This window comes from Rhodotorula graminis (assembly GCF_001329695.1).
Source record: "Rhodotorula graminis WP1 unplaced genomic scaffold RHOBAscaffold_13, whole genome shotgun sequence".
Lineage (NCBI taxonomy): Eukaryota > Fungi > Basidiomycota > Microbotryomycetes > Sporidiobolales > Sporidiobolaceae > Rhodotorula > Rhodotorula graminis.
In genome coordinates this window covers 180,428-199,587 of record NW_017264940.1, presented here as the reverse complement: position 1 = coordinate 199,587, position 19,160 = coordinate 180,428, and the positions used below count along the sequence as shown (strand labels likewise).

Sequence of the window (19,160 nt, the reverse complement as noted above, 5' to 3'; positions counted from 1 at the left end):
GTAGAAATCGACCACGGCACGGGCAGCCTTGCGGGGACAGGCCCAGGCTGCTGTGCGCCGGGCTTGTTGGCCGACACGACGGGCGCGAGCGAGCGCGCGAGGTGCTCGGGCCCCGGAGCGCGGTTGTGCTGGAAGGGGATGAACTGGATGTCTGTGGCCGGCCGGGCATCGAGGTGTAGGGTCAGGTGTGGGTGCGGGAAGAAGGGAGAGGGTGGGCGAGAGAGGGGGCTTGAGGGAGGGAGGAGGGAGGAGGGACGCACGGAGGTGGGGCTGCGACGCTCCGGCAAGAGGTCCACCGCTGTGTGCGCCCGACGAGCGACGAGTCAGTCACTGCGTCCCACGTTCGAGATCGACGAGGCGCGAGCGAGTGCGCGCGCCCGAGGAGAAGGGGGGGGGGGGGGACGCACTTGAAGAAGGCCGTCGTCTCCCTCCCCTCGTCGGCATACGCCTTGACGACCCTCCACGCCGTCCACAAGTCGGCCTCTGTCAAGGCGCTCGTCTGGGGCCGGAACACGTGTGGGCCCTCGCCGTCGGGGTCAAAGCACGGAACGACGAGGCAGTGCTCGGGCGCGAGGGCGTGCAGGTTGTGCACGATGGCGTACTGGGCGCCCGAGGGTTCGTGCACGAGGTCGAGGACGTGCTCGCCGCGGCCGTAGTGCGGGCCTTGGAGCGGGTCTTTGAGCCGGCGGGTCGAGAGGTCGGGCGTGCTGCGTCGGGGGAGAGTGAGGCCGGGGTTGGTGGCTCGGGCGGAGAGAGAGAGGGCGCACCTGGGCGGGACTTGGGGCTTGTCGCTCAGCTGGGGGACGATGTTGCCGAGCTGGGGGAACCCGACTGGATCGTGTTGGACGAGGTGGTGGTCGACCGTGTGGTACAGGTGGATGTAGCCCTTTGCGAGGCTGTCGTTGAACGAGTCGCGGATCTTGTTGGGGATGTCGCGGTCGGTGTCCATGGCGGGCGAGAGCGAGCCGTCACTGAACCGAACCGAGGAAGGGTCGAGGTGAGGAGGACGAGGCGGTGGACCGAGGCGGGCTCGTTCGAGGGTGGTGGACCGCGTCGAGGTAGCTGAGCGAGGTGCAGTCGATGCAGGCGTGCCTCGCGTCGAGGTTTGGCCAGAGCAAGAGAGCGACCTGCGAGATTGCGGCCACGGCCTCGTCGTCCTCGAGCCAACCCCTCTCTCTCTCGCTCGTGCACCTCGTCTGCAGCACCGCCCAGTGCACAGCCACCTCGAGGCCACGCCCGCACAGCCGCCCGCAGCCACCCAGGTGCGTGTCCCACCTCTCCTCCCCCTCACTCGACCGCGCCGCGTGGTCGTCGCGCCCTGATGAGCTCCCAGCTCGCACCCCTCGAAGCACCCGGCACTGACTGCGCACTCACTGCACACAGCTCGAGGGCCTGCAACACGCACCCCTGGTGAGGGCCCGCACCCCCACCGACACGCTCCTCCCCCTCCTCCCCCTCGCTCCCGCCCTCGATCACACCCTTCGCTCCCTCCTCGCTCCCGCCTCGACCGCCCCTCCGACCCACACTCTGCACGCCCACCACGTCTTCTCCTCCTCCTCGCCTCCCCCGAGAGCGCCCACCCATGTCTCCAACCTCGTCCTCCTCGGCGGCCGTGATCCGCAACGCCCTCACCTCGGACGAGTTTGTGCGCCTGCGCGCCCCGAAACGCCGTCAGGGCAACGCGCCGTCCATCCACCACCACCACCGCCGCCGCGAGGACGAGAACGCCGACCCGCTCGAGGGCGACGACGGCGGCGAGCACCCGACCCGCCGCCGCGCGTCGTCGTCGTCGTCGTCGTCGTCGTCGAGGACCCGCAGGGCCAAGCAGCCCGCAGGGTCGCCTGCGCTCAGCGGCAGCTCGTCGCCCCGCCTCGGCGCCACCTCGAGCTCGGCGACGACCCCCGACCCCAGCAAGCCGCGCTCGTCGTCGTCGTCGTCGCGCCGCAACTCGCCCCACGGTGCCCGCGCTGGGGCGTCGCTCGCCGTGCCGCGCGCAGCATCGACGACGGGCGCGGGCGCGGGTCCGGGCGCAGGCTCGAGCAGCGGCGCGGCAGCGAGTGCGCCCGGCGGTGCGAGCAGCAGCAGCAGTAGCGCGCGCTCTCGTTTCCGCTCCGAGCGCACCACGCCTCGCACGGCCTCCTCCTCGTCGTCCTCGTCGCGTGCGTCGCCGGGCCTCGCCGGCCTGCGCACCGTGTCGGGGCCCGTCGTCGTCGGCTCGCTCGAGCGCGCGGCGCCGGGTGCGGGTTCGGGTTCGGGCGCGGGCGCGGCCGAGGCGCCGCCGTGCGGCTGCGGCGTGTCGACGATGGCGCTCTCGCCCTCTCACTCGTGGACACCTGCACCTACCCCGACACCTACACCGACACCGACACCTCGCGCCAGGCCCGCTCCCGCCTCCAGCTCCAGCACCCCCTCGCTCACCCCGTCCGCCCCTTCCGCCCCGACCCCAGCCGCAACCCTCTCGCTCAGCCCGCTCGCCTTCCTCGGCTCGAACCCCCCAGCGCCTCACGAGCCCATGCTCCCGCTCCCGCCGTGCGTCACCCCGACCGAGGTGCGCGCGCTCGGCGCAGAGGCGGCACCGGGCGGAAGGGCGCTCGAGGCGGAGGTCGTCGTCGTCGATGATCATCGCGAAGAACGAGCGGCAGCGGCGGCGGCGGCGGCGATGGGGACGGTGGGGACGGCGGGACAGGGACGGGGCGCGAGGAGGGAGGACGAGCCGCCGAGGGCCGCGGGCTCGTTCTTGCCCAGCCCGAGCGACAGCCCGCGCGGCGGCGGCGACGCGGCGGGCCTTGCCGTGAGTGCGCCCCGCAGCAGCAGCAGCAGGGCGGCGAAACCCACGCTCGCTGCGCTGCGCCCGCTCTCGCTCTCGGCCGCCGAGCAGCAGCAGCAGCAGCCGCAGCAGCAGCTCCTCCCGAGCCCGCTCAGCGCAACGTCGGCGTCGGCGTCGGGCGGCCCGCCGCGCACGCGCAGGCGCACGAGTCGCGCACCGTCGTCGTCGTCGTCGTCGTCGTCGCCCGCCGTCGTCGTCGTCGACGAGCGCGACACCGTCATGGTGACCGACTCGCCGTCGCCCTCGTCGTCGCACCCGTACCCGCACGCGCACCACCACCAGCAGCAGCACCACCAGCAGCAGCAGCCGCTCACCCGTCCGCCGCTCGCGACCTACACGAGCTTCGAGGAGTCGTTCGGGATCAAGCGGCCGCTGACGCCCCCGAGCTCGCCTCGTCGCGGCGGCGGTGGGGGGCGCGCAGGGCACGACGAGGAGCGCGAGCGCGAGGGGCAGCAGGGCGAGGGGCAGGGGAGGAGCTGGTGGCAGCTTTGAGGCGCGCGGCGGTCGGCGGGAGAGGGGCTGGAGGGAGCGGGGTCAGTGCGTCGGGTCGGGTCGGTGCTTTGCCTCACTCGTGCGGTCCCTCTCTCTCTCTCTGCGTAGCTTTGCCACAGACACTCGGTGCACAGACACTTGCGGGTTTCGTCTCGACCGCGACAGAGAGGGCCGAGGGCTTGAAGGCAAGCCGAGAGTCTCTCGCGAGTCGGCCGGCTCACGCGGAGGCGGGGACCGGCTCGCTCCTCCTCCTCCTCCTCTCTCCTCGTCCTCGCTCTTCTCGCTAGTCCAGAGACTGCTCAGACGCACTCGCTGCTCGAGTACCAGGGTCGACCTTGTCCAGCCGCATTCACTCGCCCGCACGCCGCCGACCTCGACCTCCCTCCCCCACCACGCGCTCCCTTTCTCTCTCGCAACCGCAATCAGCCGGCACCTACGACCATGCGCCCAACTCTGCTCTTGCGCCACACGGACCGCGCCTCAACCCTCGGGTTCCTCGGCCTCGGGTGCGCCCACCTCTCCCCTTCCTCCCCTCCCTCCTCGCGCTGACCCGCGACCCCACGTACGCAGCGCCATGGGCCGCGGCATGGCGGCCAACCTCCTCAACAAGACGTTCGCCGGCCAGCAAGGCGTCTTCACCCCGGGCCAACCAAAGCCCGCGTTCGTCGTGTTTGACGCGCACCCGCCCGCGCTGTCCAAGTTCCTCGACGAGCACACGCGCGCCTACGCCGGGCGCGACGTCGTGCCCGCGAGTGCGCCCGCGGGCGTCGCCCGCATGGCGAGCACGATCGTGACGATGCTGCCCTCGCGCCACGAGGTCGAAGAGGTCTACTGCGGCGAGAACGGCATCTTTGAGGCGCTCGAGGGCCTGTCGGACGCGAGGAGGAGGGAGACGCTCTTGATCGACTGCACGACGGGCGACAGGGAGCACAGCGTCGAGGTGGCGAGGAGGGCGAGCGACCTCGGCGTCGACATGGTCGATGCGCCCGTGAGCGGCGGCGTCGTTGGCGCCGACAAGGGCACGCTCAGCTTCATGGTCGGCGGCTCCGAGCAGGCGTGCGTCCCCATACTTCTCTCTCTTTCTCGTGCGAGGGGACTGACTCGCCCCTCGCGCCTCGACTCAGGTTCAACCGCGCGCAACCGCACCTCGCAAAGATGGGCGCGCGCTTCATCCACTGCGGCCCGTCCGGCAACGGCCTGTGCGTCGCCTCACCTTTCTTTCCCTCCCTCTCTCTCTCTCTCTCCATGCACCCGGTCACTGACGCCACGCACACGCGTCGCAGGGCCGTCAAGATCTGCAACAAGTCCGTCCCGCCCGCCCCTTCCCTCGCTCGTCTCGAGCCCGCTCGCCTCGCCCGTCCCTGACCCTCGCGTTTCTCCCTACGCAGCCTCCTCCTCGGCATCAACATGATCGGCACGGCGTGCGTCGTCGACCCTCTCTCCGTTCGTCGAGCCCCGCACTGACCCTCTCGAGCGCCCTCCCGAACCCCAGCGAGGCCATGCTCCTCGGCGAGTCGCTCGGCCTCAAGCCCGACGTCCTCGCGAGCGTCATCAACACCTCTGTGCGTCCACGCTCTCTCCTCCCCCCTTTCCGCCGCACGGGACAGCGCAAACTGACCCGTGCCCGCGCGCGCGCGCGAACGCCAACGCAGACGGGCAAGTGCTGGCCGAGCGAGGTCAACAACCCGGCGCCCGGCGCGCTCCCTGGCGTCGGGACACCCGCCGACCGCGGCTACTCGGGCGGGTTCCTCACGAGGCTCATGAGCAAAGGTGCGCCCTGCGACGGTCCCTCGTCATCTGGCGCCGCCTCTTTCCCAAGGCGCCGGCACTGACGACCTGTTTGCCCCCTTCCCGTCCTCGCTCGCTTGCTCGCTCGCTCGACCCACTGTCGCCCTCCTCGACCCACCCACACCCTCTCTCCTCGACCCACCAACCCCGATCCCCGCACGCAGACCTCCAACTCGCGCTCACGTCGGCCTCGCGCTCGTCCACGCCGCTCCCGCTCGGCCAGCTCGCCGCAAAGCTGTACGAGCGCCTGTCGCAGCGCGACGACTTTTCGTCGAGGGACTTTTCGGTCGTGTACGAGTACTTGAGGGACGCGAGGGAGGGCGCGAGGGTGCAGGCTGAGGGCGAGGGCGAGATCGAGGGCGAGGCGCAGCTGGAGCAGGGGCGGGCGAAGCTGTAGATTCGTTTTTTTTTTTCGCGAGATGGGGGCGAGAGATGGAGCTCGATTGTCCCCTTGTGCGCTGCACCTCGAGGGTGGCGAGAGCAGGCCGTCCATGCGCGAGCGAGAGAGGAGAGTCGTCGTCCAGGTTGGCGCACAGTCACCGGACTGCGCGCACGGTCCTCTCGTCGTCCCTCCCCTGCTGCTGCTCGGTCGAGTCCTCCTCGTCGGCTTGAAGCACAGCGACGTCCTCTCGGCTCCTGCTCGAGGACGCGCAAGCCCCGCCTCACTCGTCGCCACCCCCGCTTCCTCCCAGGATCGCCTTCCCTCTGCTTCGCGCTCGCTCCGGCTTGTTCCGACACGGAGTGCGGCTGCTACCCAGGCGCGAGGGCACGCAAGCTCTCTTTCCCGCACACGCACTGGAAAGCGCGACCCCTCCACACATGTGTGCCCTCTCGCTCGGGCCTCCTCCTCCTAGTGCGGTCGGCCGTCGCTGACCTTCTCAAACTCGCCTCGCCTCGCCGCCTCTCGCCCGCACCGGTACGACTGCAGGTCAAGCCTCGTCTCTGCGATCCTCGCTCGCGTCCTCGCTCCTTCCGCCCGCACCCAAGGGCAGCAGGTCCGTCTCCCTCTCTCTCTTTCTCTCTCTCGCGCGCCACGCAGCGCTCGCACCCCGCCGAACGACGAACGCACTGACCCGCCCGCCTCTCGCCCCCCCAGTCCCGCCTCCTCTGCTACACGCGCTCGTCGCCCACCATCTCGAGCCCGGCCCCGTCGTCGAGCGCGACGCCGTCGAGCGCGACGCCGTCGAGCCGCGAGGAGGCGCGAGCGCAGGAGGCACGGCGGCAGCGACAGCTCGAGGATGATTTGCGCCAGGCTTGGGCGCTCAGCGTGTGGTGACGCATGCTCGTGCAATACCCTCTTTCGGACCGCGGCCGAGCGAAAGAGAGGTGAGAGCGAGCGAGCGAGCGAGCGGCAGAAGCCCAGGCCTCGAATCATCTCCAGCTGCTCTCGGTGCTCTCCCGCTCTGCGAGGAGACGACGAGGGCCACGACGAGAGAGACAGCAAGGCACAGCGTACTGCACAGCTCCGACGACTACATGATCCTCCTCCTCGACACTCGCTCACGCCTCGAAGCCCCTCTTCCTCCCGCTCCCTCCTCACGGCCCAAACATCACGGCCCAAACAGGTCGACCGTGTTCTCGGACCCGGGCGTCACAGGCGGACGCTGCTGCTGCTGCTGCTGGGCCGACGGCGCACCGGCGGGCTCGAACAGCGAGGCGGGGACGTCTCGCTGCTGCGGCTGCTGCTGCTGCTGCTGCGGCGGCGGCGGTGGCGACGGCTGCTGGGACGGCGAGGCGGCGGCGAGAGGCTGAGATGCGGATGCAGGTGGCGCAGAAGATGCGGGGGACGAGAAGGGGACCGGGACGGGAGGAGGAGGGAACAGCTCGCCTGCAAAATCGAAGCGTCAGGGCGGTCCGTGCGACGAGACGCGAAAGGGAGAGAGATGTGGACGCACGCTGCAGCTCAGGCAGGAAAGGGTGGATGCGCTCGAACGTCGCGTCCCACAGGCGCGCCTGCTCGGGCGTGCGACCGTCGACCGACGGCGGGACGAGGAAGTTGCTCGCGTTCATGACGAGGAGGACGTTCTTGAGGAGCTCGGGGACGGCCTCGAACTGCGACAGCGAGCGACGAGTCAGGAACCGCGACGGAGAAGAGGAGGGAGAAGAGAGAGAAGAGAGAGGGGACGCACCATCTGGTCGCGCCTGCCCGAGTGCATGAACCGGTCCTGGTACCCGAGGATCTTGAGCCAGAGCTCGGTCATGGTGTGCATGCCCTGGCGCTCGCTCAGCTGCGTCAGGTACTGCAGGAAGACCTTGCACAGGAGCGCCGAGGCCCGCAGGCGCGTCTCGCCCATGCCGTCCGGGTCGCGGCGGAACACTTGCGGCTTGAGGAGCTCCTCGAGGAGCGGGAAGAAGACGCGCTCAAAGATGACGGTGAGGTCGACGTCCGTGTTGTGGAGGATCTCGGGCGCGAGGAGCGTGCGCTGCAGGCTCGAGATGGCGTTCTGCCGCAGCTCGCGAGCCGGGTTGAGGCACAGCTGCGCGTACGCCGACAGGAGCGGGATCCAGGCGGCGTCCCAGGCTGCAAGGGCAGATCGTTCACGTGAGCCGTCCGCTCCTCGAGCGAGAGAAAAAGAGGAGAGAGTGGGGCGCACCTCGAGCAGGCGAAAGGGAGGACGTCGCGATCAAGTCCGGGACTGCCGCCTGCACCTCGTGCAGGACGTCGACGATCTGCAGGCCGCGCACGAGTGCCGCCTCGTCGCTCGCACGCTCGCTCGCCTTGTTGCTCGGCGCGACGTGGGCAAACCCGGCGAGCGTCTTGAGGAACGCGGCATAGTTGTCGGCGTGCAGGCGAGCACCGAGTTGGCCGGCGGCGAGCTGCCGCAAGAGGTCCATCGAGATCTTGGCGGCGGCTTCTTGCTCCGACGTGGCCGAGAAGAGGGCGAACAGGAGGTTCCACTCGGTCGGCGAGCTGCGGGTGGGTGACAACGAGTCAGTTGGCGGCTTTGCGAGACGACGCAGGCGGGGAAGGCAAAGAGGACGGACTGGACGCGTGCGGCATTCTCGAGGATGACGCGAGACAGGCCGGCCATGAGCGGCTCGGCGACGCTGCTGAGGACGGCCGGCGACAGGGACCGCAGCATGTCGAGCGCGAGGAAGCACGAGTCGCGCAGCTCGTCCGACTTGATGACCTCGGCGACGAGGCGCAGGAGCGACGCGACGACGCGCTCGTTGAACAGGCTGCTGAACGAGTTGGCCGACGCGAGGAGGCGCTGGAGAAAGTCGAACGACGACGGCCACAGGTCGGTCAACGACTCGCCCGACCGCGCGACGATGCTCGTCGCGATCTCGAGGAGCAGGACGGCCGACGGGTCGTACGGCAGCTGGACCCTCGACGGCGTGATGCTGATCTGGGGCGAGTTGGGCGCCGAGCCCGAGCCGGACCGCGTGCGGGTGCGGTCGATCGTGACGCGCTGGACGAGGTCGACGAGGACCTGGACGGGCGCGACAAGCGCCTCGCCCTTGAGGTCACTGCGGGCGTGGGACGAAGAGAGGTCGTCAGAGGCGGGTTCGACGAGGACCGAACCGGGCGAAAGGAGGGACGCACAAGATCTGCGAGTAGAGCTCCTCGACGCGGCACGAGGCGATGCAGTCGACGGCCGACAGCGTCGTCTCGATGTCGTCGTCGGTAAAGTCGGTGCCGGCCATGTCGCTGCCGGCGCCGTACGGCGACAGGAGGTACGACGACAGGGTCGACAGGAGGCCGCCGTCGCCACGGCGCTCCTCTCGCGGCGCGGCGACCGTCTTGGGCTTGAGCGGGATCGCCGACGCGCCCGACAGGAAGTCCTCCATCATGAGCATCGACGGCGGCAGGAGCGAGTGCGTGAAGAGGGTCTGGTAGATCTCGAAGATCTGGGTCCACCCGCGGCGGATGAAGGCGCCGTTGTGGTTGGCGATCGTGAAGAGGACGACGGCGGCGAGCTGGGCCTTGACGTTGGTGCCGAACCGGACCGCGACAGGGCTGACCGTCACCTTTTGGCCCTCGACCTCGACGACCGGGAAGTTGCCGACCTCCTGCGACGCCGCCGGCGCCTGGACGAGCCCGCTCACCCGGCTCAGCGACAGGATCAGGTAGTCGAACACCTCGGGCATGTCGAACCGCGCCGCGAGCGCCGCGCAGTGGTTGAAGCCGCCGATCGCGCGCTGCACCATAAAGTCGTCGCGGAAGTTGGCAAACGCGAACGACATGGCCGACACGAGCGGCTTCCACGCGACGGCAAACATGCCGCGGTCGAACACGCTCGTCGGGTTGTGCGTGAAAGGCCCTGTCGACGGCGGAAGAGGGAGGGAGACGAGTCAGTGTCGCAGGAAGAGAGGGAGCGAGGGAGGGGGCGAAAGAGAGAGAGAGAGTGTGGCAGGGAGGAGAGGGAAAGAGGTGGGGGGAAAGAGAGAGAGAGAGGACAGGCAGGGACGCACCGCTGCGGCGGGACCGACGGAGGAGCTCCTTCCACCCGTACTCGAACCCGACCTGGTTCTGGTGCTCCTCGGGCAGGACAATCTCGCGCTTGCGGATCGAGTCAAAGATCGAGCTCTGCGAGCGGACAAAAGGCGAGTGAGCCCTCGCCCGACGCCGAGCGCGCGCCCCAAAGGAAGGAAAGAGGGAGGCAAAGAGAGAGAGAGAGAGCGTGGGGCGCACCAAGTACTCGGGGTCAAAGTCCTGCCCGTCGTTGACGCCCCTCAGGTTCCTCGCGTACGCCTCGAGGTCCATGCGCTTGCGCACCTGCGAGTTGTGCTGGTCCGTGTTGAGCATGATGACCGAGTACGACAGGACGTACGTCGCGTCCTGCGACCGGATCTCGCGCGGCTCGGTCGCAAAGTACACCTCGGCGAACGTCTCGGTGATGCGCGCGATCTGCTGCGACTCGCCGGGGAGGCGGAACGCCTCGAGGAGCTCGCGCATGGCGTCGCAGATGATCTTCTGCAGGCGGGCGAGGGGGCGGGCAAAGGGGTCAGTGCGCGGCTCGAGGTGAACCTTCGAGAGAGGGAGGCGAAAAGGGCAAGGGACGCACGCCCTCAAAGTCCATGAGGTGCATAAAGGCCCTCAGGACGTCGAGCTGGTCGGGCCGCGAGATAAAGTCGCCGAGCAGGCGCTTGTCGAGCCGGGGCGTCGTCTTGAAGAAGCGCGCGAGGCTCTCGGCTCGAGGGACCGACGGGTCGTTGTAGATGATGCCGTGCTCCTCGAGAAACTTGAGGCCGACCTTGGGCTTGAGGTTGAACGCGGCGGCGCCCTCAAGCAGGACGCGCTTGTTGGCCTTGGACGCCGTCACGTCCTCGGCGAGCGACGGCGGCAGCGACGGGTCGGGCGCCTGCGGGCCGTGACGAAGAGTCAGTGAGGGACTCGTGAAGCGAGCGCGCGAGGCCGAAAAGAGAGGGGGCGCACCTCGTTGAGGCGAGCGGCCATGTGGGCGACGAGCTCGAGGATCGTGTCGAGGCACATGAGCTGCGAGCTGTCCTGCTGGTACGCGCCTTGATGCGGCGGGTAGACGCCCTGTGGAGGCAGCAGGCGTCAGGGCTCGCGGTCGGCGGACCGAGGGGAAGAAGGAGGGAGAGAGGGGGCGCGACGCACCCGGCTGAGGAACTTGACGAGCCGCTCGTACAGGTCCTCGCCCTCGACGCTGCAGTCGTAGTTGACCCACAAGTCCACCATCGAGTGCTTGCCCCGCACGAGGTGCGACAGCAGCTCGAGCATGAGCTCGCGCGACTCTGCGCTCGGGCCTCCTCCTGCGCCGCCGCCCCGCTCGCGCGACGCCGGCGTCGGCGTCGACGTGCGCTCCGGCGCGCCGCCGTGCCCACCGCCACCGCCGCCGCCCGCACCGCCCGACTCGTGCCCGGCGCCGTTGAGGCCCGACGCGCCGTCGTGCGCCCAGGTCGACAGGTCGAGCTGCGACTCGAGGTCGGCGTTGCGCAGGCCGGCGGCGTTGGGCAGGATGAGGCGGTCGAGGAGGAACGAGAGGAAGAGCTCTTGCTGGAGCTTGAGGTGCGGGCGCATCGTGTCGAACACGTTCGTGATGACGCGCAGCGAGGTCGACAAGAGCTGCGGGTTGTCGGAGCGGGCGAGCTGCGCGCGGTTGGGGGCAGGGCGATGAGTCAGGCACGTCGACGGCAGGCGACAGAGAGGGTGGAGGCGCACCTGGAACAAGTGCTTGCACAGGTGGTCGGCGACCATGAGGCGCAGGGCCGGGAACTCGCCGATGCTCCTGCCGCCGACCTCGAACGCGATGTTGAGCAGGCCGAGCGCCATGAGGCGCATCGTGTCGGTGTGCTGCTGGTCGTGCGGGTTGAGGAGCGAGATGAGGACGCGCAGGAGCTCCTGGATCGACGCGAGGCCGAACGGCGTGATATCGGGCTCGTCGTCTGCGGGCCGGTCGAGTCTCAGTGTCTGCGACGACACGGGAGAGCGTGTCGAGCGAAGGAGAAGAGGGAGCGTGGACGCACCCTTGATCGCCTCGCCATCCACCGAGCCGTCTTTCTCATCCTCGAGCCGCGCCGCCTTGTCCTCCTCCCGCACACCCTGCTGCTCCTCGCCCTCCTCCTCGAGCCCGTCCCCCCCACCCGGCCCCGCCGCCGGGATCTGCGCGCTCCTCGGGTCGGGCGCGACCATGCGGAGCCCGTTGGCGCCCGCCGGGTCGTCGACGCCGGCGACGGACGCGGCCGACGAGGTGGGCGGTGCGGCGGCGAGGTCGTCCTCGGGCGAGAGGTGGCGCAGGCGCGAGAAGACGGCGGCGACCATGGCCTGCATCGTGCGCTCGGCTGATCGTCGGAGCATCTCTGCGGGCACGGGGAGGGCGAGGAGTCATGGGTGTCGCTCGGGCCGGGAGGGGGAGAGAGCGGGAGGGACGCACCGCTGAGGCGCATCTGGCAGCACATGCTGAGCCCAGTCTCCATCATCTCGCACACGCTCTCGTCGCTCAGGACCTCGCCGAGGTGGCCCGTGAGGCAGTTGCGCAGGAGGTCGAGGATCTTGAGCAGGACGACCTCGTCCGACACCGAGTCGCTCGCCTCGAACTTGCAGTGCGTGCCGGCCGACGACAGCTGCGACATGGCGAGGGCGAGGTTGGGCGACGAGGGGGACAGGATCGAGTAGGTGACAAACTTGTCGATGGACGACAGGGCCGTGGCCGTGATCGGGCCCGACGTCTCGGGCGAGCGGACGACCTCGAGGAACGGGTGCAGGAGGGCGACGGCATCGAGGTTGCTCGCGTCTGTGGGTGCCAGCTCGATTCAGCTTCCGTGTGGATGCGCGGCCGCAGGACAGGGAAAGGAGAGAGAGAGAGAGAGAGATGTGGGGAGGAGGAGGAGGCGGCTCACCGTCGAGTTCACGCAGGCGGAGCTTGAGCTCGGCAAAGCCGCCCATGAGGCCGAGGGCCTGGGCGTTCTTGCTCGTGCGCGTGTTGTGGTCCTTGTCGCGGAAGAGGGAGGGCGACGAGGTCGAGCTGACGCCCGAGCCGCCGACGCCCTGCGAGCCGTTGAGGCGGGTCGAGCCGCTCAGGTACGGGTAGGCGGCGTAGGCGGCGGATGCCCAGCGTTGGTTCTTGCGCATGGCCGACGTGACGGTGAGGATCTCGGCATGGATGAGGTTGCCCGGCTGTCAGAGGAGGCGAGGTGAGCGGTGGGGCGGCCTCGACCGCTGGGCGCAAAGCTCCGGGGCGAGAGGGACGCACGGGGACTTGGACCGAGAAGGCAGGCGATCCATCTGGGCTTGCGCGTGCGCCCGTCGAGGCTGGCGGCGGTCGCGAGGCCATGAGCCGTGTTCGGACGTGGAGCGGCTCTCGGCGAGGGCGGCGGGCGTCGGCGCGCTGGCGGGACTGGCTCGAGCGGGTGGCTGGACGCGGCGAGACGAGCGTGCGGCGGGACTAGCTCTAGTCAAGCGGCGGCGCGGCGAGGTGTGAGGACGAGAACCCCCTCGGCTCGACCTCGTCTGGCCTTCATCGGTTCGACAGCTTGCCCGCTCACCTCGACCCTCAGAGGCCATGCTCGCTCAGCCGGAACACCGACACTGACCGAATCGAGCTCGCTGTCCGCGCAAACCCTCGCCCAAGGCCGTACTCGCTTTTGTCTCCTCCTCGCGCTCCCGCTCGACCACATCCGCATGGTTCGAGGTGCGCACCCTCTCTCGCTGTGGTACGCGCACCGTCAAACTGACGAGTCGCTTCCTGTGCTCGCAGACCAAGAACGCGCGCCGCTCGCGCCGTACCGCAAGGTCCTCTGGCTCCGCCAGCCGTACCCGGACAACCACGTCGACGCCTCGTTCCTCTCCGACCTCCAGCGCAACGGTCCGTCTCTCCTCTCGACGTCTAGCAGGGCGCCACGGCTCTCGAGCGAACGAGACTGAACACCCCGCTCTCATCGCAGTCAACGTCCACCCGGCGTCGCTCCCGGCCCTCCTCCGCCAGACGGTGCCCATCACGCAGCACCTCTCGTGCACCTTTGTCTTCCTCGCCGTCTTTATCCGCCTGTCGCACGGCACCCTCTCGTCGTCGACCCTCCTCGTCGCGTGCGCCGTCCTGAGCGCCGCCTTGCGCCTGTGGTCGTGGCTCATCGGCGAGGCGACTTCCCTCTTCGGCACCACCAACAGCGGCGGTGGCGGCGGCGACAGGGCAACGACGACGACCGCGACCGCCGCGCCCTTGATCCCGCTCGTCGCGCTGTACCTCCTCGCGCCGGCACTCAAGACGCTCACGCGCGCGACCACGTCCGACTCGATCTGGGCCCTGAGCGGCACCCTGTTTGCGCTCAACGCGCTCCTCGCCGACTACCGCGCCATCCCGCTCTCGTCCACCTTGCGGTGGTCGCGCGACCGGGCGGCGCCGACGACCTCGCCGGCGACGACGACGACGACGACGATGGCGCGCCGGGCCGCCCTCCCCTCGACCATCTCGCTCACGGCCGCCCTGTCAGGCTCGACCGTCCTCGCGTCTCGCCTCTCGTCCAACTCGTCCGTCTTCTCCCTCCTCCTCTTTGCGACCCTCTGGTTCGGGCCCCTCCCGCTCCTGCGCTCGTCGCTCCCCTTCCGCCCGACCCTCGCCCTCACGACCGCGCTCGCCGGCGCCGCCCTCGTCCTCCTGCGCAGCACGCACACGGGCGCGACGCCCTGGGCCGCCGCAGTCCTCCTCGGCACGAGCGTCGGCGCCCCCCTCGTCAGAGGGTGGCTCGTCATTCGGTACAAGGACCGCTTGAGCGGGCCGTGGGACGCCGCCGTGCCCAAAGTTGGCGGCGGCGGCGAGGGCGGGTGAGCGTGCCCGTGCGTCGACGTCGTCGAGGGTGCGCCGCGAGCGAGAGCGGGTGCAACGACGTGAGCGGGTCCGTGCGCTTGCGTCTCTCGGCGGCGAAAACGAGAGAGGGACCGAGGACAGCGAGCGAGTTGCACAGAGAGCATGTACAGCGAGGGGGTATCTGTCTGCTACGGAGGTACGGCCAGAGTACTGCGACGACGACGACGGGCGCAAGCGAGAGGGGGAGGGAGAGCCGAGAGCCCGCCTCCTCCCGCCCTCACCGCCGAAACTGCTCGAACCCCTCGCCCGCTCCCGGCTGCGCAAACAGGCTCAGACGCGCGTGCGCGTACTGCTGCACGAGGCGCACGTCGTTGGCGCCGGCGAGGTCCTGGAGCGCCATGAGGGTGCGCCCGCGCACGACGAGGTTGTCGACGACGTTGGTCAGGATGCGCGGGATGAGGGCGAGCAGGTCGGGCGGTTGCTGCGCGTGGCCGGACAACGAGGTGCCAGTACCTGTGCTTCCGAGTCTCGAGGAGGAAGAGAGAGGGGGGCGCACCTTGCCGTCGCACGCCGCGATCGCCTTGCGCAGCCACAGGAGGAGCTTCTTGGACTCGTCGTCGAGCGGCCCTCGGCGGTCGGCGACGACCTGCGACAGGCGGTACGCGAGCGACAGGACGACGGCCATGCTGATCTTGGGCAGGGCCGGTGGCGGCGGGAACACGGCGTCGATGCGCGACAGGGGCGACGACGCGACGAGGTGCTGCAGCGACACGAACGACGGCTCGTGCTGCGGCTGCATCGCCTCGGTGAAAAGCTCCTCGTACCGCTCGGGAGGGGTCGCGACGCGAGGGATGGGAGGGAGGGCATGCATGGCGACGGGCAGGGCCGACGAGGGGCCGGGCTGCGGCCTCGAGGCGGCGGCGACGACGGCGGCGGGAGGAGGAGGTGCGGCGCTGACGAAAGGCTGCGAGACGTGGCGCTGCTGGTGCGACTGCTGGTACTGCTGCTGCTGGTGGTGCTGGTTCGAGTGGTGCGGGTGGTGCGGAGAGTGCTGGGCGAGGGAAGGCGGCTGCTGCGGGACGCGAGGCGAGGCCGACGGCGCCGCCGAGCGCGACTCGTTGCTCCGCCGGAGCACGAGCGCGTGCATCTGCTCCATCATGGCCTTGAGCGTCGACACCTCCCGCCGCAGGCTCGCCACCTCGTCCTCGAGGATGCCGACGGCGCCGCTCTGCTCCTGGACGATCTCCTTGCGGACGCCGACCATCTCGCTGTGGATCGAGCCGACGACGCCGGCGACGGCGTCCGAGAGCTTTTGCTCGAGGGCCGGGACGACGAGCTTGACGAGGGTGCCGGTGAGGTGGCGCTCGAGCGGCGGGGCGATGGTCGACGCAATCGAGGACGACAGGGCAAAGCTGAGGGCAGGGCGGTTGAGCTGCTTCTCGAGCTCGATAGGGAGGGCCTGTGCGCGGGTAACACCAAGGAGGTCAGGGTCCCGCAAGAAGGGGGAGAGAAGGCCAGGCGAGAGCGGTCGACGCACCCGAGTGATGGCCTCCTCGACGGTGCGACCCATCTGCGCCCGCACGGCCTGCTCGACGACGCCGCCGACCTGGTTGACGAGCGCGCCCTCGACAGCTCGAGTGACGGCGGCGGCGACGGTCTGCTGCACTGCGGCGAGGAGCGCCTGGTCGCGCGAGGTCGATGCCGAGGCGGCGGCGGTCGAGTGCTGCTCGAGCTGCTGGACTGTAGGGCGCGCACACAGGGTGCAAGCTCGTCAGTGACTGAGGGCGAATGGAGGAGAGACGGGGGACGCACAGTGCTTGTCGAGCTCGCGCGAGATGGCCGTGGCGACCTTGGGCGGCAGCGAGCTCTCGAGCCTCCTCAGCTCGCGCGCGCCCACCTCGCCGTGCTGCCCCCGCGCCTCGCGCCGCTTCTCCTTGTCCGCTCCCGGACCTTGGTCCCGCTCGGACCCGCTGTCGCCGCCCGACGCGGACGTCGGCGCCGACGCGATGGGCGACAGCGCCGGGCTCGCGAGCGCCGCCGACGACACGGCGTGCTGCTGGCGCGCCTTCATGCTGCGGATCGCCGCGTTGACGACCGGGCCCGCGAGGCGGATGCGCTCGCCGCCGCCGCCGCTGCCGCTGCCGACGTTGAACAGCGGGCTCGGGCTCGAACTCGCGCCCGGGCCGGCGCCGGCGACGCCGCTGCCGCTCGACGCCTCTGCGACCGGCGTACGGGCGCCCGAGATGCCGTTGCCGAGGTCGCCAAGCGCGGGCTCGGCCGCGCGCGAGGGCGACAGCGAGTAGGTGCCGAACGACGAGGCGCCGCCGACGACGGGCGGGTCACGAGCGCCCGGCTCTGCGCTCCTCGTGGGCGACGAGATCGGCGGGGGCGACGAGACGGGCGGGAGCGCGACCTTGAGGCTGAGCTCGTCCGTCTCGGGCTCGTCGACGCGGACCGAGACCTCGCTCGCGACGTAGATGCTGCCCTCGAGGCTCATCCTCCTCCCGGCGGCCGTCGCCATGGCGGCGAGGTGCGGCTCGTCGTCGTCGTCGGTGCCGGTGCCGGCCGTCGAGGGCGTCGGCGCGCGCGAGGGCGGGCGAGGCACGCTGCCGACGAGGCCGATGTGCGACACGCCGCGCGGGTGCAGGACGAGGGCGCCGAACGAGAGCTGCGGCAACGGCGGGCTGCTTCTGGTCGGGCTCGAGGGTGGGCCGTCAGGGTCGGCGGCAGTCGAGGACGAGCCAGTGGCGGCGTGCGGGTCGGCCGAGGCGAGCGGGTCGAGGACGAAGCTGAGGATGGGCTCGGCCGTCGGCTGCTCGACGACGTGCTCGATGCGGACGCCTTGCGACGTGCCGGGCGTGAACGTGAGGCGAAACGAGTAGATCGACCCGCGGAGCGAGTGCGACACGAGGAGGCTCTGCGTCGCGCGGTGGTACGCGAGCGCGCCCCACGCGTCGGGCGTGCCCAGCGGCGCCGAGAACATGATGTCCGACGCCTCGCCGGCCTGGTCGAGCGACACGATCGAGATGACGGTGCCCTGCTGCGACGAGACGGCGAGCGCGAGCGGCACGTGGTCGTCGTCCCGCTGCGCCGGCTCGAGGAGCGCGACTTGGTCGACCTCGGCGCCATCGACGAGCGGGACCGAGCCCGAGCGCTCGAGCTTGTGGCCGTCGACCGAGTAGACGGCGTACGCGCCGGCGCGGTTGACGACGGCGAGGAGCTTGCCGTCGGCCGAGTAGGTCAGGTCGGCGATGTCGCCGTCGTGGCGAAGCTGCCGAGGCTTGGCCTTGCCGTCGAGCGAGACGACGTGGATGGCGGACGAGGAGTCGACGACGACGAGCGTTTGCGCCGAGCTGTCGGGGCTGAACCGGACGAGCGAGGCCGACGGCGGCAAGTCGAGGTCGCGGATGCGGCGAGAACTGCACGGCGAGGAGGCAGATCGTTAGTCAGGGCAGCAGGAGAAGATGTAAGAGTCGCAGGGAGAGGAGCAGACGGACCGAGCGTCCTCCTCGCTCTCGAACGAGTCGGTGACCTCCCACACTGCGACCGCGCCGTCCTCTGCGACGGTCGCGATCCTCCTCCTGCCCTCGAGCGCGTACGGCGCGACCCTCAACTCCCTTATGTCGCCGCCCTTGCCGCCCTTGAGCAGCACCCTCGCGCCGCTCTCGCGGTCGATGACGCGCACGCGCCCCTTGCCGCCGCCCGTCGCGTACGCGATCCCGCGCTCCCACGTCCCTGCGGCACGCCTCGCGCCGGGGAACGACACGGGGACCGCAAAGAGCGTGATGGGCGTCGTCGACGGGAGCGAGGGCGCGAGCGCCTCGACGTGCGCGGCCGAGAGCGAGATCGACAGGTGCTGGGGCTCTTGCGGCGGGTGCGCCGAGCGCGGCAGGCGCAGGCCGACCGGGGCGCCGAGGGCTGGCGGCGCGTCGGGTACAAGGTACTGGGCGGCGAGGTACACGTGCGAGATCGGGCCGTCGCCCGCTGACGAGGCCGGGCGACCGGGCGCGAGAGCCGGGGCCGCGGTCGTCGCCTCGGAGGTGTCGCTGCCGCTCGCCGGCGACAGCGGGCGGAGGTGCGACGGCACCGACGACAGCGGGTAAGGTCGTGCGCTCGTCGGCGAGGCGACGTCGGCCGTTGACGAGCCGTTGGGCGCCGACCTGGGACCGCCGCCGCCCATGAGGAGCCCGAGGAGCTGGCTCGCGTTGCCGCCGGGCGGACTGGCCGGGCTCGCTGGCATGTCGCCGTTGGTCGGTGCGTGTGACGAGCCGGCGGCTTGGTCTTGCTGGAGCTGGACAGCAGACGCGGCGTGGGTGCCCTGGAGGAGCGACAGGAGGTCGCTCGAGCGGCGCGTCATGGGCGACGTCGGGCCGTGCGACTGCGGCTGGCGGTGCGGATGCTGGTGCTGTATGCTGCTCGGGGCCTCGTGCGGCCTGCGAGAGGGGCTGGCTGAGTCGGCCGACGACGGGTGTGGCCGCGAGAAGAGGGCGAGGAGCGAGTCGGTTGTCGCGAGGGGCGCAGCGAGCGTGGGTCCCGAGTGGTCCTGCTGCAAGTCGTGCACGCCAGGCAGGCCGTGCGGCGGTGCGGCCGCCGGTCCCGGGGCCTGCGACGACGTCGACGACGCTGAAGGAGGAGGGGGCGGGCCGGCCGCCGTGCCGCGTAATATCGACAGCAGGTGCTGCGTGTCGCTGCCGCTCATGGTGCAACGAGCTCCTGCGCTGCCCTGGTCGAGGGCGAGCTCGAGAGAGAGGGTGCGACGGACGAAGGAGGAGCCGGCGGGGGAAGGGGGAGAGACACGGGTTCGACCCTCTCTCTTGCACTGGACAAGGGACGTGCTCTGC

General features: G+C 70.4%; 7 protein-coding genes across 7 annotated transcripts; 4 read left to right on the top strand and 3 right to left on the bottom strand.

Moving 5' to 3' along the window:
- Nucleotides 1-15: 15 nt before the first annotated feature.
- Nucleotides 16-949, bottom strand: RHOBADRAFT_46370 (uncharacterized protein; the record flags this gene model as incomplete). The annotated part of the gene is made up of 4 exons (XM_018414779.1): nucleotides 16-151; nucleotides 261-298; nucleotides 408-707; nucleotides 768-949. Coding segments are annotated over 4 exons (656 nt in total), but the record flags the coding sequence as incomplete, so codon positions are not given.
- A 633-nt stretch (nucleotides 950-1,582) lies between these two features.
- Nucleotides 1,583-3,319, top strand: RHOBADRAFT_46369 (uncharacterized protein; the record flags this gene model as incomplete). The annotated part of the gene is made up of 1 exon (XM_018414778.1): nucleotides 1,583-3,319. One exon carries the CDS (start codon nucleotides 1,583-1,585, stop codon nucleotides 3,317-3,319), a length of 1,737 nt encoding a protein of 578 aa, XP_018268824.1.
- A 574-nt stretch (nucleotides 3,320-3,893) lies between these two features.
- On the top strand, nucleotides 3,894-5,504 carry RHOBADRAFT_38875 (uncharacterized protein; the record flags this gene model as incomplete). Its single annotated transcript, XM_018413573.1, has 7 exons — nucleotides 3,894-4,375; nucleotides 4,444-4,518; nucleotides 4,603-4,623; nucleotides 4,708-4,740; nucleotides 4,812-4,881; nucleotides 4,972-5,089; nucleotides 5,272-5,504. 7 exons carry the CDS (start codon nucleotides 3,894-3,896, stop codon nucleotides 5,502-5,504), a joined length of 1,032 nt encoding a protein of 343 aa, XP_018268823.1.
- A 397-nt stretch (nucleotides 5,505-5,901) lies between these two features.
- On the top strand, nucleotides 5,902-6,420 carry RHOBADRAFT_66837 (uncharacterized protein). Its single transcript, XM_018419098.1, has 3 exons — nucleotides 5,902-5,928; nucleotides 6,036-6,102; nucleotides 6,204-6,420. Coding segments are annotated over exons 1-3 (249 nt in total). The 5' UTR covers nucleotides 5,902-5,926; the 3' UTR covers nucleotides 6,384-6,420.
- A 123-nt stretch (nucleotides 6,421-6,543) lies between these two features.
- RHOBADRAFT_55461 (uncharacterized protein) lies at nucleotides 6,544-12,849 on the bottom strand (the record flags this gene model as incomplete). Its single annotated transcript, XM_018417864.1, has 16 exons — nucleotides 6,544-6,935; nucleotides 7,003-7,159; nucleotides 7,237-7,628; nucleotides 7,702-8,018; nucleotides 8,093-8,578; nucleotides 8,655-9,372; nucleotides 9,524-9,638; nucleotides 9,744-10,025; nucleotides 10,117-10,413; nucleotides 10,488-10,595; nucleotides 10,674-11,165; nucleotides 11,238-11,461; nucleotides 11,543-11,875; nucleotides 11,950-12,309; nucleotides 12,416-12,692; nucleotides 12,769-12,849. 16 exons carry the CDS (start codon nucleotides 12,847-12,849, stop codon nucleotides 6,658-6,660), a joined length of 4,917 nt encoding a protein of 1,638 aa, XP_018268821.1. The 3' UTR covers nucleotides 6,544-6,657.
- A 347-nt stretch (nucleotides 12,850-13,196) lies between these two features.
- On the top strand, nucleotides 13,197-14,340 carry RHOBADRAFT_46366 (uncharacterized protein; the record flags this gene model as incomplete). The annotated part of the gene is made up of 3 exons (XM_018414777.1): nucleotides 13,197-13,206; nucleotides 13,273-13,380; nucleotides 13,460-14,340. 3 exons carry the CDS (start codon nucleotides 13,197-13,199, stop codon nucleotides 14,338-14,340), a joined length of 999 nt encoding a protein of 332 aa, XP_018268820.1.
- A 109-nt stretch (nucleotides 14,341-14,449) lies between these two features.
- Nucleotides 14,450-19,018, bottom strand: RHOBADRAFT_55459 (uncharacterized protein; the record flags this gene model as incomplete). Its single annotated transcript, XM_018417863.1, has 5 exons — nucleotides 14,450-14,800; nucleotides 14,876-15,778; nucleotides 15,857-16,059; nucleotides 16,132-17,738; nucleotides 17,817-19,018. 5 exons carry the CDS (start codon nucleotides 19,016-19,018, stop codon nucleotides 14,597-14,599), a joined length of 4,119 nt encoding a protein of 1,372 aa, XP_018268819.1. The 3' UTR covers nucleotides 14,450-14,596.
- Nucleotides 19,019-19,160: the final 142 nt, after the last annotated feature.

Bases quoted from the DNA above. Each gene is read 5' to 3' on its own strand.
- RHOBADRAFT_66837 (XM_018419098.1), top strand. The intron at 6,103-6,203 runs GTCCGTCTCCCT...TCGCCCCCCCAG, and splicing joins CCCGCACCCAAGGGCAGCAG to TCCCGCCTCCTCTGCTACAC.